The sequence below is a fragment of the Stegodyphus dumicola genome, chromosome X1 (genome assembly GCF_044657685.1).
Source record: "Stegodyphus dumicola isolate Sdum_Otavi_A_Nest chromosome X1, ASM4465768v1".
In the NCBI taxonomy this organism is placed as follows: Eukaryota; Metazoa; Arthropoda; class Arachnida; order Araneae; family Eresidae; genus Stegodyphus; species Stegodyphus dumicola.
The window spans coordinates 153,281,461-153,301,385 of record NC_140780.1 but is presented as its reverse complement, the minus strand read 5'-3'; the positions used below and the strand labels follow the sequence as shown (position 1 = coordinate 153,301,385).

Below are 19,925 nucleotides of genomic sequence, written 5' to 3'. Positions count from 1 at the left end.
ATCTATGGGATAACACGTAAGTATATTTACGTATTATTAACAAATCGTATCACCAATCAAGCAGTAAATGCGATTTGCCATTTTCACAAAGCATTCTTTCTGTTCAAATAGAATATTGATGAAGACCTTTTCCCTTACCTTTTCCAAATATTTTGATTTTATTCAAAGTTGCTCCAGTAAATAAAGGCTTCACAACACTGAAGATTAGCGTAAAGTATACAGAAGCTGAAAATAAGGAATTAAAAAATTACAATTAAATGAAAGTAAAAGTTTAGTAATTTGATAAATGAATTAAATATTCAATGCAAGACAAAAATTGTGAGTCCTTTTTTTTTAGAAATATTTGTAACAAAATCTAAAATTTTAACGTATTTTTTAATAAATTCTCTTGCAACTATGCGAACACTTTTCTATGTAAAAGCTGCAGAATTTTTTGGAATAGGAAACGTGATAAATCTGTGAAACCTTCGCCGGGATTCGAACTCGCGATCTCCTCTTTGCTAGCCTAATGTGCTTACTTTGCTAGCCGGATGTGCTTACACCAAAAACCTTACGCGGTAATGAGTTAAAAAAATAATCTTACTTTTTACCTCAGTTAAAAAGAAACTAACCAGGGAGGGACCCAATCGCCAAATCTCAGTTGTGACTAATTATCATGCACCAGGGTTCATTTTAGCTCAGGCGTCTCTCTAGAGTCTTAGAATTGTTTGTAACAGGAAAAGGAATAAATTTGCGATGCCCTCCCGGGGTTCGAACTCCGGATCTCCCGCTTGCTAGAGGGATGTGCTTCCAATTACAACCTGGAGACAAGTGGCAATACGGAAGAAAGTAACCTCACATGCTTAATTTCCATTGCGTCATTGAAAGCAGATGGTAACTTTCAGTTTTTAGTGCTTTCTTTAATCAATGTTTAGTGCATTTAATGTGACATATTTTAAATAATGACATCTGATTTTGGAATTTATGTTATTATTTTTGTATTTAAATGTATACTCGAAACGTTTGTGCGCAACTTATAATAAATATTAAAAAATCTGAAATAACAACGGTCCTTATTTCGCATCACCTCCAGGAAGCAATTTGCATTAATTATATTAAGCAAGAAAGATGATAGTAGTATAAATGCATATTATTATTTTTATTCTTACGCATATTATCAGTCTTCACTAATAATAAATATTTTAATTTGATCTATACTGTTTCAGATTGATAAAAAATTAGATACGAAGGTATACCTACCATTCACGACAAACGCTAATTTTAACCTCTCCGGGTAGTGTGCCTCGTAAGTCATCATCAGATAGGCTAGCATTTGCAAAGCTGAAAAGAAACAATGCAGTAAACAAGTTAAAAAAAACTTTTGGTTCATATGAATATTAAAGCTTTAATTCAAAAATTGTCATATAGATGGACAATGAAACTTACTTGGCTTATGAGTAGCTTTCGCAAAAGTATAATTTTCGAAATCGAAAATATAAATCCACTGATCTATATTTTGCCCCATCTAAATATGGAATAAAAAATTACGTCTATAATTTTTTAACAAATATTTCATTCTAAAATTATAGTATCTAAATTAAAGAAAGGCAAACTTTATCAGGAATAATCGTAATACAAAAGCACTGAAGATTCCAACTAAAATTTAATAAATGTGTTGTGACTTATCTCGCTTGTCTGACAGTAACTTCAAAGCAAGTTACGAAATTCAGCGTGGCAAGGAGTGGGAGATTGCGCTTCTCGTTGGCAAGAGTCTTGAGTACCATACAGATGGCAGTACGTTTGCGTTCATTTCCGCCCCCAATTTTCAATTCTCCCCCGGGAAAAAGGGTCCGAGGGTCTCCCACCCCTCTTCCCCTACCATCGATCTCTCGAGAGGACTTTCGGCTCACCGCATATTTAGAGTGCCTCCATGCCGCACAAATACTATACATTTACAAACATCCATGTCTTCTCCGGGATTCGAACCCGGGCCCTTCGGTAGCGCAGTCCATGTCGCTAACCATTATCCCTAGTTATCCTAGATAGTGCTGTTAGTAAGCATTACAATTTAGTAAATCGTAATGCTTACTAAAATATTTCTTTGAGGAGGAAACGCAAATAAGCCATCAGCAAATGAATTTTTAACACGCTTCTAGAATCCTTCATTTTGATTAATGTAAAAATATTTTTGTCTTCGGTGCATTTACTACCGGCGAAACTAGTAGCCTAAATAACCATTATGTAAAAACAAATCTTTGAATATTTGATAATAATACAATAGCGCGCATACATGAACGGCGATTAAAAAAAGTAGGCCTAGAATGACAATATTTTATTATCCAAGTGAGCAACTAAAGGAATCGCGAAAATGATATTTCATTATCTGCACAACAAATAGCTTATCACAGTAATAATGCATTCAACTCACATTTTGTCTTTTTTCACTCCTCCACTCAAATATTTTGTGCATGTTTCTTCGAAGAAATTTTTATAGGAAATAGAATAAAAAGAATGGAACTTCTTTAATTTCAAATGTACACGAAAGGTAATATTTTTTTTCAAAAAATAATATAAACATATGGAGTAATAAAACGCAAACAAAAAACGTACGATCGAAAACGAAAACCTCGCAAAAACGTACGATCTTGCGTCTCGTAAAAAAGTAGGGTAACTCGATAAGATACCCCGTACAACTATGTCAGCGTCAGCAACTATATTTAAACATAAAAGTGGGCAGTCAAAGATCCATAATAATCAAAAGGAACATACATATATAAATGTCCATAACAGTGGACAGTCAAACATCCGTAACAAACAAAAGGCCAACTACAGGAAAACACTAGCTTGAATTGTTCCCTACAGGAAAACGCTAGCTTGAATAGTGAGCACGATGCAAGAAAGATACACGTGTGCGTTTTGTTATCTACACTGGTGTGCAAAAATTAAGGACGAGACGGTTTTTTCAATATAACTTTGTACAAAAGCTTTCCAAATCAACACATTTAATACCGTAAGATCCCCAATACGTAAGGACATGAGTAATGTAAGCAACACTTACTAAAAGAGAAATCAGAGGGATAAAAAGAAGCTTTATTGAAAAAGTAGCATGGAGCGCAATGCGACTGAAGGCCGAAACATCCCTGTGATGGGTGTCCAGCAAGAAACGTCCGGTCTTTAATAGGGGATATGATCTCCCCTGACTGCTAGGCAGGTTTCACAGCGTCTGCCCATGCTGAGAATGAGGGTGTCAATGAGTTGTTGAGGCATTGCTACCCATTCGTCTTGCAGCGCCAATCGAAGCTCCGAAATCGTTACTGGTGGTAAGGTACGAGCTGCCAAGCGTCTGCCTAGAAAATCCCATACATGCTCGATGGGATTGAGATCCGGAGATCGTGCCGGCGAATCCCTACGTTCAATATCCTCACTATCTAAGAGCTGTTCGGCAGCTACTGTGCGATGACATGGTGCATTGTCGTCCATGAAAAGGAACTGCGGACCCATAGCGCCTCTAAAAAGAGCCTAAATCTCGTTACAAAAACGGGTCCCGTTGACTGAACCTGCGTCGAAGATATGAAGGTCTGTACGACTACCAAGCATGATGCCTCCCCAAACGAGAACACCGCCACCTCCATACCTGTCCCTTTCAATGATGTTCGAGGGATGATTGCGGCTTCCCCGCTCTCTCCAGATGAGTATGCGATGAGAATCGCTACTCAGACTGAATCTGCTCTCATCTGTAAAGAGTACTCGTCCCCATTCATTGTCTCTCCAATTCCGGTGTTTCCGGCACTACAGAGAACGCCTTCTCTGATGGGCAGGCGTTAGAGGTACACACCGTACAGGGCATCGTGCAAACAGACCACCACCGTGCAGTCTTCTGGCCACGGTAAAACGCGATATCGGTCGTCCAGTCGCCTGTGTCGTGTGTCTAGCGATTTCTCCCGCTGTCTGCCGCCTGTTTCTTCTGGCCTGTAAGGCAATATACCGGTCATCTGCGGGTGTCCTTCCTCGTAGACGACCACTACTAAACCCCCGGATTGCTGTTCCTGTAGTTTGAAATTGTCTCCAAAGTCGTGAAACGATGCTGTGAGCAATTCCGAACTCTGCAGCCACACTTGTCACACTGCGGCCTTCCTCCAACTTCCCAATGATTCGACCTCGTAAAAGCAGTCAGATGTCGTCTAACAGATTGATTATTCGCCATTTCTCGCTGAGGCAGCAACTCGGTGTGATTTTAACTGGTATACGGCGTGCAATCTCTTTGCCAGAAATACTGATCTTACACCGACAACATGCTTTATACTACTCAGACACTCCCCCATTACGTCTACCTGCATATCTGCGCATGTGCTACCGTACATCACCTTACTTAATCTCCTGATTGGTCTTTCTGTCCGCTCTGCCTCTTCGTTCAGCTGATATGCTAATTTTTCGACTTCATCCTTAATTTTTGCACACCAGTGTATATGCCTCCATTCCGACTTTGAATGGTATAATTGAAACTGTGATTCATCGAATCATACAAATCTCCTGTCATTTACTAAGCAATTCCTGTGTTTCTAGAAAAATGAAAGTATATCATCTTGCCCGAGACAGGAAAGTTTTATAAATGGAGTTTCTTTATTTGTAGCAGTAGAAAGTAAATTATTCAGATTATCAAAAATTCTAACTCTTTTTTTTCAAACTAAACAAATCTGACACCATCCCATTACGCTCTGACATCCAATAATCATTTGACACTTGTGACCACAGGCTTTGTGCTCAAATCCGGGTTTTTGTTAGTTACGATCATTTTATTACTCACCGCTACTTTTTAAGCATCCATAATCATTCAGATTTCAAGTTCATCTACTCATTTTACTGACTATGTCACACATTTGCCTCTGATTATCTTCACTTGTCCGTTTATACACCGATTCAGATATTGCATATCAATATTGCTTGTAGAGTAACTATTTCACATAACTTGCAGTGCAGTAATGATAATTAAGTCCACCGCTGTTTGTATGTTTAATGCATGAGATCTGCCATGAAGGTAAAAAAATCTTTTATCAGCAAAACAACCTAAACTGGAAAGAAAACAAAGGCTTTTTAAACTGTAAATGATCTGTAATAAAATATCCCTTATGGTAGCTTTGTTGAGATCGAGCATCAACTCCGCAAAAGCATTAACATACTATTACATCTTAATAATAATGAAATTTAATGCAATTAACAGATTTCTAAACAACTCTTTTAAAGAATTTTAGCAATAATTTTAGGCGAATTTTAGAGATATAATTTATTATTTACGATAAAATAATTTTAGGGAGGAATATTTCCTTCTATTCCGTAGGCAAGGACTCGATAATATTTCAGAGGAATTTTAAGGTTATTAATTGCTCTGCTTTTAATTATTCTAGAAAAATTGCTTTCTCTAAAACTTAATAAATGCTTTACTTAATAAAACTGATGCCATATTAGGAATTATTATCAAAGCTTGTATCTTTATTATGCCTTTCGTTTCTAATTAAAATCAAATCACAGAATTACTTACTTCGCTTCAATTTACTAAATTTTGAGGTAGACACCGAATTTGTAGCCTACTTTCAAAAATTAATTTAATTTGATTTCACTATACGTTGTAAATCCTGCTGTCTTCTGGTAGACTTACTGTCTCTCATTTAAAGGAGTTAAGGGGAGAGTAATCGAAGAAGTTCCGTTGAAATTGGTTCAGAGGTTTGTAAATTTACTGTAAGCCGTATTTAAGAAAAATTTCATATTTTATTAATAGTATTTTAATTAAATTGTCGTAATTTATACTTATATCTACCGAAAAATAATATCAGCTATTTTAAGAAACGCTTTTTAAATTCTACGTTCATTTACCTTCTATAGTTTGTTGTCATTTGATGTTAGATCTGAATACAACAAAGCATACGAGGGCTATCTGCCTAAAAAGAGTAATGCCTTCTTGGAGGAAATTCTAATGGAAGTTTGCCCATATTGACGTTACACATGGGGAAAACACGAAAACTAGCTATGCAGCCAGCCCTTTCACCGGGAACCGAATACCAATATTCAGCGGTCTTAAACCTTGGGCCACTGGTGGGGCTACTCTTCATTGAGATGGCATTTTTATTAACTCATATCCCGTCAGATATTAATATAGCTGATAGTGAACTTTGTACGGATTGTAGGTTTTCAAAATACACCGCTTTAATTGACATTACATGACATATATAATTTCTAGAATGAACGTAAACAATTATTTTAAAGTACTTTTGAAAGTCTGTAATTTACTAACCTTTTTGCTTTTCTCCTTCATTCTTACTGCATCTGATTCCAAACGCTGCACCACAGATTTTACGCAATCATGTTTCTTGGCAGATTTTAACAAACCTACGTAAATATGCGCATAAATTATAATGGCTACGAGACATTTTCTGAGTACAAGGAATACATTTGTAAAAGAATTTGGTAGTCAAGAAACGTTTATACCTAAGGTTAGAATCAAAAACACAGTGTGCAGAAGAACTTAGCTTCACAAATCGAAGAATGTCGAACTGTACATAATAAGCATTCGAAAACATTTTAAAACTACCGTATTTTCTGTGTAAAGCCCGAGAATTTTCAGCAAAAGTTTTGTCACTATAGATTGGTTTAAACACGAATTCAAAATGACTTACGAATAGTTCGATCAACGAACCTGATATTACAGGCTAAATAATTGAAAAAAAAATATTTTTATTTCATCCCAATAACAATCAAATTTCTCAATATATCAGTATTCAGTTCATAATTTTTTAACAGTTTCTGAAAATATATCTCGGCTACAGCGCATATCATCGTTTTCAATTTATCCATTAACATCATTCAAGTCGTGAATTACCACCATCTTTAGATTTGTCCAAAGCTACATTTTTGGAACTATAGTTCGATTGCTTCTGACCTATTTTTCGAACAGATGAGGATTTGGCACTCACCTAAGCTTAGAAAGCCAGTTATTCGCACTTTTGGCAATATGCAGCTGATTTTATTGTGAGATTATAAATTCGGCTTATAATAGAAGGGTTTTTCCAATTCTAGGCGAATTTTTTCAACAAACTTTTACCTCTTCGTCTTGTATATAAATCAGCTTATATTCGAAAGTATACGGTAGTTTAGTTTCACACCTGCTGGTAACTATATTTTTAGGTTATCTAAAATCGAAAGCAAAATGCAGGGATGCTTTGAACTTTTCATTTTCAAATTCAGCAGAGTAGTTGGTGAGTTATAAATGTTAATTATCTGCAGTAGATTGTAGAGCATTTTCGCATTCGTCCATGCGTGATCTTGTAGTGTGAATGATAGCAGACTCAATTAACATTAAGGGATCCAGGGTTCGAGTCCCGTCGAGAGCATAATTCATTTTTCATATTTCCTGCTTCAAGTTTAATGTCTCTGTAAGTTAAATAATTAATAGGAAGCATTAGATCGAATTATTGTGCTGGTATTGAAATATAAATGTGTTTACAATTTAGAAGATAATGTGAATAAAAGAGAAGTATATTCAAATATGATATCAAACTAGCTTCATGTCTAATATGCATCTAGGCGAAAAATAAAATGAAATTAAGCAATGAATGAAAAGCAGCCGTCATCCTGTCGAAGAAAAAAATTGAAGTAAAACATATGCAACTGGATCAAGAAGTTTTACCACGTAAGACTGAAGCATGCATATCTTCTATCCATGCTTAATATAATTTTAATGTTATTTTATCAATGGAGATTAGTTTTTCGTAGATTAATTTATTTCAAAATGTTAAGGTTTAGAAAATTATTTAATTTTAACTTAGATCTTTTTGAGCAACTCTGATAATTTTTTTTTTCCTTTTTAAGAGTATATTCAAATAAGTAAAACAATGTTTCACAAATATTCATTACGATAATTATGGATTTATTAAAGTTAACTGCTGATGAAAACCTCATTTGTTACAATTGAATTCAAGCAGCCATGCATTTACTAATATGAATATGAAAGATTAACAAGCTTACAATTAAATTAAAATTTGTGTTTTTACCTTTTACTGTTTTAATTACGACTAGTAAATCAGTCTCAAACAAAATGAAATTATGTCTTAAGTTAAGTAGGAGAAAATATGCTCTTAATTATTTATAAAAAATGCATAGTGTGCAGAAAAATTGATTGGACGTAAAAATTTTAATTAAAGTCTTAGAAAGAATGTGTAATACATGTATATGTTTTGATAGAGCCACTTCTATTTAAGAAAACAATATCGCTGTTTTCGCATTAAAATTTCCGAATTTTAGCAAGCATTATTTCTTAAATCACTAAAATTAGCAACTTATAATGAAACAGAAGATATAAAAAAACAGTTTTGTGCACTTTCACTAACGATTCTTACCTTTAGCGTCCATATTTCCAAAAGGAAGGTATCGAATCGGCGAGCCTGTTTTATCGAACCCTATCAAACTCATTGGGAAATATTTGGCCACCTGTATCATAAGTAATAACATAAAAATTTAGCATGCTTATAAATCTTGTTGTTAAACACCTATCTAAAAAGTAATTATATCAAGTTCAAATAGTTACAATTATGATATACTAATTTATAGTTAATATTTAATTTCAATAATTTATAATTAAAAAATAATATATGATATTAAAAAGTTAATTAAATTTAAATTAATTAAGTTTTTTTTTATTTTGTCTGATTAAATCTGTTGTAAGCATATAAAACGTGAGATTCATGCTTGTAACTTTGTATATTATTTTAGTACAGCTAATTATCAATATACGTTTCAAATGAATTTCTGTGTTTTAACATTATAGTATTAAATATAGTAAAAATACAAATAACGTTTAAACAAAAAAGTTAAAGCTTCCTTAAAATTAACTTCAGTCTAATTATTATTCTATATAAAGCAGAGAAGCATTTAAGAAATTCAAGGCAATATTATGGTGGGTGACGCAACTGATGAAATACAAAAAGAACAATACAAGTTAGAAACAATTCCTGTTTAGTAAACTTGTCTATTGAATATATTCAGGATGATTTAATAGTCATGTTCTTTTTCTATTCCTTATTTTTTTTATTTGCGTTCTTTTTCACTTCGTATTTATATTGACTTCAGATGTGAAATCGTATGCTGTTTGTGAGATTGAGTGTGCCAGGTAGACGAATTCAGTCTATTTTCTTACATATGCAATAGGAGAAACGTGAAGCATCCAGTATCGTTAAGTGTAAAATTTAGCTCTAGTTTAGACAGAAATATATGGCTAAGTGCGGTAATTTTGGCCTTTTGAGCTCATTTTGGCATAATCGTTAGTATGCATGCAAGAATGTATGCATAATAATGTTCGTATAGAGATGAATACAGGAAGCCAGCGAGATTTAGGAATTTTGTAAAATAGGACTTTGTCTGTGAAAGAACTTAAAAACTATTTCTATTTTTTTAATAAAGAAAATGTTTATAAAAAATCTAATTGGGCCAATGTCACTACAACTTATGATAAGGTTTTTTTCCCAGTTTTTTCACAGTAAGTCACATTTCTTAAGTTTTGTAAGTTAAATTACTATTTCTGTACATTGTTTTCTATTTCTTTTAATGAGTACTTAAAGCTAATTTGAGTTCTATTATTTTTTCTCTTTCCGCGCTAAGTACTCCGAAATAGTATCCTGAAATTAGATATTCTTCACAATAGCAACTTACCTCAGGAGGCTTGTACATTTCAATGTCATCAATATCGTTTTTTTCACGCCATTCTATATGCTGGAATAGTAAATAAAACAATAATTAACTTTATATATTTGTATAACATACGTGTTACGATTTTATTTTATTTAACAAAATGCCCCTAAGATATCGATACGTAGCTAACTTCTGAAGTCCAAAGAGGTATTTTTATTTCATCCTCTTTCATACTATTCTCAAATTCTCAAGTTTTTTTTTCTGTTGTTGTGCATTTAAATTTGAATACGGACATACAAGTATTTATATGAGTATATACTCGTACTTACGTGTTCATAAATTTATGTTTAATACCTTAATGCGGAAAACTCTTAGAAAATTTTATTCACGGTATACAAATATAACAAATAATTTTCTGCTTTTTTGCTCCAAATGTGCCGAAGATAAAATCTAAATATCGCTTAAGACTGGAAATAAAATCGCTTAAGACCGGAAATAAAATGTTCTTCTATTAATAATTAATGTATTGAAATGATGTTTGCTTCTGAAATAAGCTTTGCTTCCTTTTACCCAAATTTCGATTTCATAAGACAAATACAGGAGACCTATTCTTCTGTTATAAGTTTATTTTCCTTTAAATATAATGCAAAGAAAAAAAATTGTTTTGTTTATTAATATGAGTAGGAAAGAAAGCTACGCACGGGTGATGCTAATTTTGTTTTTAATTCTTCCTCTAGTCTAGACTAAGCTCGAAGGTCTTGTGAGGACACCAGGTCATCACTACTATTTATACGGCAAACTGTGTTTCATTCCTCTCATCGGTCCCCATTTAAGAAGGGAAAATGTAAGGAATTAAAGCATTCCTCCCATATATCCTTGTGGTTTAGTGATCACCTAACATCTAGAAGGTTTCGGGTTTCATTATCGGAAAAGAATGCTGGATTCTTCAGTTTCTAACTTCAGAGGAGCTTGATTATGACTACATTCATAATTTAGCATTCATAGCATCTACATTAGTCACTATACCCATAATATAGCACTTAATTCGCCTATATTGATCACTATGTACAAAGCATAGATAGCACTTACAACGTCTGCTTTAATATGTTAAATTAATGCGAGAAACCTTAATCTCATATTTAATTGTTTAGCATCTAGCCAAAATTATTTATTGAATTTCATGAATAAATTTCCATAAATTACTAAATGCTGGGTTTTTAAAGAGTTTAAAATTTAAAATAGTGTATTTCCTACCTCTAAATACCATCCAAATTAAGAAATTATGTTATAAATAATTTAGATGGTATTGGTGTTTTCGTGAATATTAAATTCTGCTTACATGTATTCAGCCTAGTGTACACGCATTCAAATAATTTTTAACCCAGAGATTATAGTCATTATCATCGTTATTTGAAATTATCTACGCACATTATGTATTACAGGAAATTTCGATGAAGTTCAATTTACTAAGCACCATGGTTATTTTAATGATTACAACCAGTAATATGTCTATTTAATAAAGCCTAACAAGAGAAAACGAGGGTAATTACTTAATTTTGTTTCCTTATTTTAGAAGGAAAATCTAAAAGTTTTCTGATTGCTCAAACAATTTCACCCCTTAAAAGTACTGCATTTTTAAATATGCAGTTTGTTTACGGTTCACGGATTAATACATTATCAAACAGCACGCAAGTTAACTGAAGTGAAAAGACATTTTTGTAATGTTTTTACCGTTTTCTTCCTTCAGCATTTCGTAGGTCATTTAGGCCATCATGGTTCGAGTTGATACAAACTGCAATTAATTATTACGAAAATAGATTATCAAAGACAACCTGCTTCGACCTACTGTCACAGGTATTTTGTAATTTAACAATTTCCTCCCTCCAAATGAACCGTGCATTTTACCTGCTTTAGGTTGAGCAGAAATTTGAAAGCAAATTTTGATTTAACGGACTTTTCTGCAATACATAAAAAAAAAAAAAAAAAAAATATCAAGCAATTTTTCGCTTAATGAAGGAGATATCAAAGCGATTTTTGTTTTTAATTCTGTATGTTATATAAAGCTGTAAACTTTGTGAATTACAAAAGTATTTTTTACTACAAATATAATCATTTCAACAATATTTTTTGAACAATATTACTAGAATTACCACGAAAATGTCATATATGTATATAGTTTTGTAATTCGCTATTAGATAATTCCTGAGTTAATCACACATATGTGCATAATACACGCATAGAAATTAATTTTGCGTTGCATATTATATACGTATATATATTATACAACGCAAGAGGACCACCGTTTAGCCTGAGACATGCTTTGTTAAGTCAGTAACCTGTTTAGGATAATTTCGCCTTGAAATGTAATTGGCACTCGATTGATTTCCCCTTGAGCGTTATCGCCGAGCTAAAGTTATCTAACCGGGTGAGCCCATCACATAGTTATTGATAAAGGAAACTACTTCTTCAGTAGTTAGAAATATAAAAAAAAGGATTCATGTCAAACTTAAAGTAATAACTTCGTGAAAGCTTGTTAAAACAGAAATTAAGGTGATTTATGTGAAATAAATTAACCTCAAAGACACTGCAAAATTACCTTCAGACAGAGTAAGAATAGCTTTTCGGTATGAAACGTATACGGGAAAGTACACAAATACTGAGAAGTCTTAAAAGAGTGGGCCCCTGTGCTTTTGTGGTGTTTTCGGCCCTTATATACAACTATATATATTCTTTTAAGAATTAAGATGCATTTGCCAAAATTTGAGCTGCTATCCTCGTGGGATCCATTGGCAGTGCCCACGAGAGATAAGCAGCAATCTGACAGTTGTCATTGTAAAACTGATTGAGCTATAATCAAACTCCGACAAAATATTTACCATATATAAGCAAATATATGAGGACGTCATATATACATACATGAGATGACCACAAATTTTCGCATTTGTTTTACAATAGTAAAAAGGGCGTGCATGTAAGACAGCATCAAAAACAGGGCCGTATTAAGCCCTTTAGAGGCCCTAAGTACTTCAAAAATTTTAATGCCCTCACATATGTTCACACCAGCTTTTTTTCATTCGGTTTTGGTTTAGCAGCCCCATGTAAAACCGGCTATGTGAAATTTTTTGGTGCCCCCTTTCCTGAATACCTAAAACCCTTTTTGTATGTCCCCCCCTTTTTTTTTTCTTTTTCTTTTCTTTTCTTTTCTTTTTTTTTTTTTTTTTTTTTTTTTTTTTTGATGCCCTAAGCACGTGCTTATATTGCTTAATAGTTAATCCAGCTCTGATCATACACAAGATGGATCGAAAGTTCTTGCGCAAGCTTTCAAAGTAAGTTATAAATACAAAACAAACCCTTTTTACGTAGATGCTAACGGTAACGTATAGATGCCAATGCGATTTGATTGAGCTAGAAGTATACGGGGAATAAAATATAAAGAAATACAAGTAAAATAATGCAATAAGTTTATTAAACATACATATATTTACAATTTCAAAAGATGTTCATTGCATCCTATGAAATTCCATTATTTCATTCATTTTCGATGCATTGTCAGAGAAAATGCTCAAAAATGCCGCACCTCTCATCGACTGTTGCAACGAGGTCACTGTAAGAGACTCAGAGACTCTCCCATGCAAAGTTTCTGAAATAACCTCAGAGCAAGAAATCAGCGGGGACAGGTCAGTGGATCGTGGTGACCAAAAAGAAAGTTTTTTTCATCCAGCAACATCAAAACCTCGATAGAAACACGATCCGCCTGATGAAATTTCTGGCAAACAACGGTGTCTAGCATAAGCGAGGGGGCACATTTATCCGGTTGCATATTCAGTTGCTAGAATGGTTTGTTCTGTATTCCTTGCCTGCCTTTAAAAGCCCTATCACATACACTATTCGTTATCGGAACACGACGTCGAAAGAAACATATCTCGGGACTGCGTTTCTACGAAACCGGGTTACCATCTACACTTAGTAAACAGACTTGAAAGCCAAACAGGAATCAGTTATCGCTCAAATTGACGAAAGAGACGTTTGCTTTCAAATTCAGTGTATATACAAAATATATTTTGTAATTATATTAATAATGTTGACTCAATACCTTGAAAAAATGACATGCGTTTATTACATTAATTGTTACTTTTAAGTTGTATATTTTTTTACTCCGATTCTTGAGATAATCTGCTGTATTATTTTTGTAAATACTTTTACATCGTATATTCAGTGTTTTTCATTATTTCTGATTTTATTATTGTAAACAATATTTTTGTATCCATATATTTATTTAATAATTTTTATCTACACAATATAATGTCATTTACTGATATGTTTTTTTTTTTTTTTTTTTTTTTTTTTTTTGTGTGTGTGTGATGAGTGAAACATATTTATTTTATCCTCAAAATGTTAAATATTTCGTAAAGGCTATACTTGCTCAGTTTATTTTTGTTTAAATTGGGAAGTAAATTACAAATGCAAAGATTGTTTGTTAAATGGGTGAATTTTAATGACTAGCCTAATGCACAAAATGCCCTTCAATTATTTTCCAACTGTGTATTCCATATTTATGATAATGTGCAAAGAACTGATGACTATAGTTGCTGCCAATTACATGATCATTATATGAATTAGAAGTAACGTTAAATAAACATTTTTGCAATGTTCATTTTTTTATTCATACACACACACACACACACACACACATATATACATCTAATAAGTCATATATTTACATATACATCGAGAGAGAGATGCGATGGTTTAGAAGTTATTGATGTATGTTTATTAGTATTAATGTAATGAAAAAGATTTGTATTAATGAATGTATATACAAATGTTTCTCATTATTTCATCATTCATAATAATAAATCCATAAATTTTAGATGTTTCTATATGTAGGATTTATAAAAAATATATAGTTTTTAATGTGTTTATAGTCTAAGAAGCGTTTCATTAATATCATGAAGATATTAGCATACAAATTTAATGTGTATCCTCATTATTACATGATCTACGTTTTCCTTTTTTGCGCACCTTTTATGCTGTTTACAGTATGTCGCTGATTATGCAATTTCAATTTAAAAGTAATAAAAGTAATTAGCAGAAAAGTCGCGTATACACAAAGGGATTTTAAAAAATTATTCAGCTGAAATTTAATAAAAAAATTCCATTATATAATAATAGCATTTCTTTTCACACGATCAGCACGAAATACGACAAATCTGGCGAACTCTTGGCCACGAATAATTTTAAACAAATCATAAGAAATAGCACGTCATAAAATGCTGTCTACTCTGAAATTTCCACGATTATAAATTTAATGAATATATAAACATTTTGAAAATGACTTAGACAGTTATACTACAACAAAACAGCAATATATATATATATATACTGCTTTTTCCGTATTTCTTCAATGAAATCGGCTTCCATTTCCACCGTTCAGGATATCACAGTTGCAGCCATCGCCATATTGAAAATTACCCGTAATCCTTCAGAAGCAGAACTTTTGTCTGATTGGTTGATCTCTACGTAGAACACAGCTGCGAACGAAACATTTTCGGGAAAGTTTCAAAATGTTCCTCATAGCCGGGACATCCCTTCCTCGGCTAGATGGAAAATTTCTCGAAAACCTCCCGTTTAAACCAGTGCTACTAGAACCTCGTTTGTTGTAAATATCCTGCCTAGCCACGCGCGTCGCTAGATATGATAGCCCATTTAAAGTTTGTTTAAGACTTTGTGAAGCACCCTGCATAAAAACTTGCTACTATTAAGAAACTCTACAAGGAAGATAATTAAATTGTGTATTTGAATAAGGTTTCCTGCATAAAACTAAGTCAATATGCTTTATTTAACGTAAAAGTAGAGAGATCAAGGTTAAATTACCTCGATTTGATTTTTAAACTTTAATTTACGATTAGAAAACGAATATTGTTTTTAGAAATTCATTTTAAGGGAAAAAGGTTTAGACTTATATGCTGGCTGATATCTTATTTCTGCTGAAAATTTTACAAAAATCGACTAATATCAGTGATTAAGACACAATAACACGCCGAATAAATACTAATTCAGAAGTCAAACAACAACAATCAGCGTTATATTTACAAAATTTTCACAGGACTAGTTTTGATGGTTTTACCGAACCACCATCCTCAGTTGCAAAATCGCAAATGGATTTTGCGATTTTGCAAAATCCATTTGCATTTGCGGTTTGCGATTTTGCAAAATCCATTTGCATTTGCGGTTTTGCAGCTGAGGATGGTAGTTCGGTAAAACCATCGAAACTAGTCCTGTGAAAATTTTGTAAATATAACGCTGATTTTTGTTGTTTGACTTCTGAATTAGTAATATCAGCAAATTTTTATATCGTATATGTAATTTAATTTTAAATTCAGCTTAAAAGTTACAAGTCTCGGGAAAAAATATAATTTCATTCCGAACTATACAAGCTATTAGCAGTGAAAACATTTGGAAAATATATTTTTCATTGATGAGACATATGCACTACATTACATCGATTATAAACATGCACGCCCAAAGAATATTAATAAATACTACACGTTGTTTTCAGTAACTATGAGGTTTAATGTCACATTTCATTTTCATGCAGTTAAATTTTGCATAAATTTCTACTGATTACATATTTGCGTCGTTCTGCTTCGTTTCAATTTATTCTAATTTAGATACAAAAGTGAAAAATTATTGTTACTTACGTTCCTTAACATGTCTTCAGCTTTATTTAGGTTGCAGTTTCTTGCTGCAAGGAAATAAAAAAAAATCAACTCACCACTTTATTAAAAATATAATTTATAGTAGTGAAAATTTATTCGGTTGTGTTTCATAATCAAAAATTAATTACCGCGTTGATAATGTTCTTTTACAAAAATCAAAATTATTTAGTGGGATGTCTAAAAATGCTGGGAACCCAATTTGGTGTAATTGTTTTCTTAAACCAAAATATTAACTTGAAATTTCAAGAGTAGTTATAGTGATGTCAAAAACTCAAAGTTGTTCTATTAAATGCATAAGAAATTTTTGTGCGAAAATGATAATTTGGAAATTAAATTCATCATAAAATGGGCTTTTTAAGCTTTTATTTATTTGAGTTTCTTAATTACAGGAATATTCAAAATTTAGTTTCTTTATTTTCAAGGACTTATTTATTTATTATAGACTTAATTTCGCATATGTACTATTGCGTAAAACATTTGCGATACACATAATTAAGCCTTTTTAAAAATAATTCTAGTAATTATCAAAAGGATTTATTTTATTAGTGCTCAGTAATCAATTTTGTTAATATAATAATATTAACAATGTAAATCTGAAAAAAATTTAAAGAAATTTAACAATTATGCTTTAAGGTTTTGATTTGAAAAAACTAAATTCTTTTTCAGGCAAAAATGCGTTCTACCGAGAAATGCTATAAAATTGCTGAAATGTTGCATCTGATGCTATGAAATATGTCGAAATTCATAAGCTTGAATAAATATGTGATTCAGTGAATTACATCGAGACAGCTGGAATCAGCATTTGTTCACTCAACCGATAGTTTGAAATGCTATAAAGTAATTTTTCAAAAGTGACTTTTGTTTTGCTTGCAGCTGAAAAAAGGTGAACTTATAAAAGTGAAAAACTGCCCTCAGAGTGAGAAATTTAACCAAAAAAATGCAACCTTATGTTATCTTATGGAATTTAATGAGCCCATAACTGAATAATAAGAAGTAGAACAGCATTTTTCAAAGGTTCTGACCTACACCTGAAAACGATGACTTCAGTAATGGGATGAAAGCTGCTAAAAATGAGGGCACACGTGGGATTATTGACCTGATGGGAATAACCGAAACTACGTCAGTACCTCGCTTATTTTCTAGAAGCATAAGATTTCTCCTCATTTTTAACGAGTTTTCACAGTGTTTGTTTCTTATAACTTTATACAATATTTATTTAAATAATTCCAAAGCTTAATTTTTATGTTTATCCCCCTTTACATTTTATTTTGAAGGACTGCATTTTTTAAATGTTACTAAGCCTTCATGTTTGCCTATAATGAAGAAATTTTAATACAGATTAGGAGATCAATTTTGCCAAAATTCAAATCATTTTTGAAAATTTACCGGAATAAGTATTGTTTCTTTAAATGTGGAATATCGCAAATCAAGATAATTTATTTTACGGAATATAAAGTAGATTATGAAAATAATGGTTTTCAAGTAAAAAAAATGTCAAAGTCTATGAGATACATGATATGGAAATTCTTTACGCATATATAATCCTTAAATGTTAATAAATATTATTGCTACCAGTTTGCTTATATATTTTAATGTACAGAATTATTAATAGGTTATAATAATAATTCTTATATTTGTGACCAGCGAAATATCGAATTTTGCACTTGAAATATGTTTCCGAAAACAAAATTCTTGTAATTTAAATCATTTGCATAAAAGTATGACATCTTACCAGAGGAGATCATGAACCCACGACCACGACCGTGAGCAGAAGTTTTGGGGAAAACAATGTTAAAAGCGTCTGTAAGGTGAAAATTAAAAGCTTTTGTAAGCTACATTTTGCAGTGTTTTAGACTGCAAAACTTAGCAAAACAATAACAGGCAACGTAGTGAGCTTTATATTAGTGCCAGGAGTAGAAATCTGGAAATTATCTTTGAGAAAAATTTTAAAAAAGGAAAAATTAAATTGATTTATGTTTGCGTAATACAGTTGATTTCACCAAGACGTTTTAATTATGCATTAAAATTTGCATACTAAAAATATATAAGATTTTCTCATGAAAATTATTTCATATCTAAGATGGCACATGGAGGAAACTTACTTAGAGCTCTCTTTTTGTTGGAATAATTTATTATTGTAAACAACCTTGTCCGAAAATAGTATAACGATCGTCTTTAGAGAAAAGAAATGTTTACAATTTTCTAATTTTGGCCGAGAGAACTTATCTAAATTAATGTAAGTAACAATGCTGCTGATACTACAAGCAATGAGCTAATGCATCGTTTCCAACTTGTATGCCGCGATAAACTAGAGATAGGGTCAAAATGATTTTTGTGGCTCTTTTTCCAAAACACTGAAAGACTGTATCTCATGTCAAATTTTTTAACAAAATATATATGTTTTTTATCTATTTTTTGGACATGACAGACCTCTTAAAAAATTGTAGGAAAAAAACGAGAAAAATCTCAAGTTTTGGGAATAAAAATAACATAAAAATAATTTTTGGAATAAAAGTGCTTTCTAGATATGAGAAGGGGCTTTGAAAAAGTGAGCTAAAAGGTCATTTTGACTCTGTCTCACTGGTAGGTTGTAACGTTCCAACGCGTGAGCCACGAAATTTACAAATCTGATCATGTGTTTCAAACTTTTGTTCCCATTTGCATCGCTGCCTACCAGTGGCGAAATGGGTAAGACCAACGAACCACAGTAATTAAACTCGGGTTCAGATCCCATTGACCGGACTGTCCGTATGAAGTTTTCGTGGATTTTTCCATGTGTAATTCAAATGCAAGCCAGTTTCCCTAGGAAAATCTTCCTTAAATACATCTCTCGCCTCAGGCAAATAAACCTCCAGTGCTTTGCCTTAAGTAATTAACAAATGAGCCGTTTTAGTTTCACAATTGTACGAATCGGTATTCCTCTACAATGGGTATAAAATCTGAACACAGAAACAGGCTAGTGCATCTTTTCAGATAATACCCAAGTTGATCTCAACCATAAGGATATGACTTGAAAAGAGTTCATATACTATAATGTTCATAATAATAATTATCATAACAATTCATTCATTGCGTCTCAAAGTCATGGGTGTTTGGTTAAGGAAATACATTTAAGTTCTCTGAAGTTAATTGTGAATTTACTTAGTATATTTCAAAAGGACTAAAACTAAGCACGCAAGATAAGTTTAGAAAAATTTTTGAAATTTAAAGCCAATTTGTAACTTACGTTTTTTAGACAACTATGTGATATTAATCTGCTACTGCAATGCTTTATGGTAAGCAGAATTTTTCATTAAAAACTGTAACATTTGTAAAATAATTTAACCAAAAAAATTATTTATAATGTCAAACATCGTGAAACTCCAACCAAAAAAGGCATTACAAATTGAAAAGCGTGAAAAATGGCCACAAACTTAGGTAATGCAATTTTTATGTAGTTTTCATCGTTTCATTTCAGATCTGCTTGCTAAATGGCAGTTGAATGGCAGATCTGTGTTAGTTAAAAAAGTAGTGCATAGAGTCATCAGGTGCAATTTGGCACTTTGAAAGGTA

The 19,925-nt window shown here is 32.3% G+C and overlaps 1 protein-coding gene across 5 annotated transcripts in view; it reads right to left on the bottom strand.

The window, feature by feature from the left end:
* Positions 1 to 19,925, bottom strand: part of LOC118190544 (SEC14-like protein 2) — an 87,692-nt gene that overhangs the window by 12,129 nt on the left and 55,638 nt on the right. For all 5 annotated transcript variants that reach the window (XM_085808534.1, XM_035361272.2, XM_035361270.2 and 2 more), the window contains 7 exons: positions 16,356 to 16,399; positions 9,676 to 9,735; positions 8,367 to 8,457; positions 6,266 to 6,360; positions 1,426 to 1,504; positions 1,240 to 1,320; positions 139 to 225 (listed from right to left, as the gene is read on the bottom strand). In XM_085808534.1, the coding sequence (XP_085664660.1) occupies positions 139 to 225; positions 1,240 to 1,320; positions 1,426 to 1,504; positions 6,266 to 6,360; positions 8,367 to 8,457; positions 9,676 to 9,735; positions 16,356 to 16,399 (537 nt within the window). The remainder of the gene's footprint in view (positions 1 to 138; positions 226 to 1,239; positions 1,321 to 1,425; positions 1,505 to 6,265; positions 6,361 to 8,366; positions 8,458 to 9,675; positions 9,736 to 16,355; positions 16,400 to 19,925) is intronic.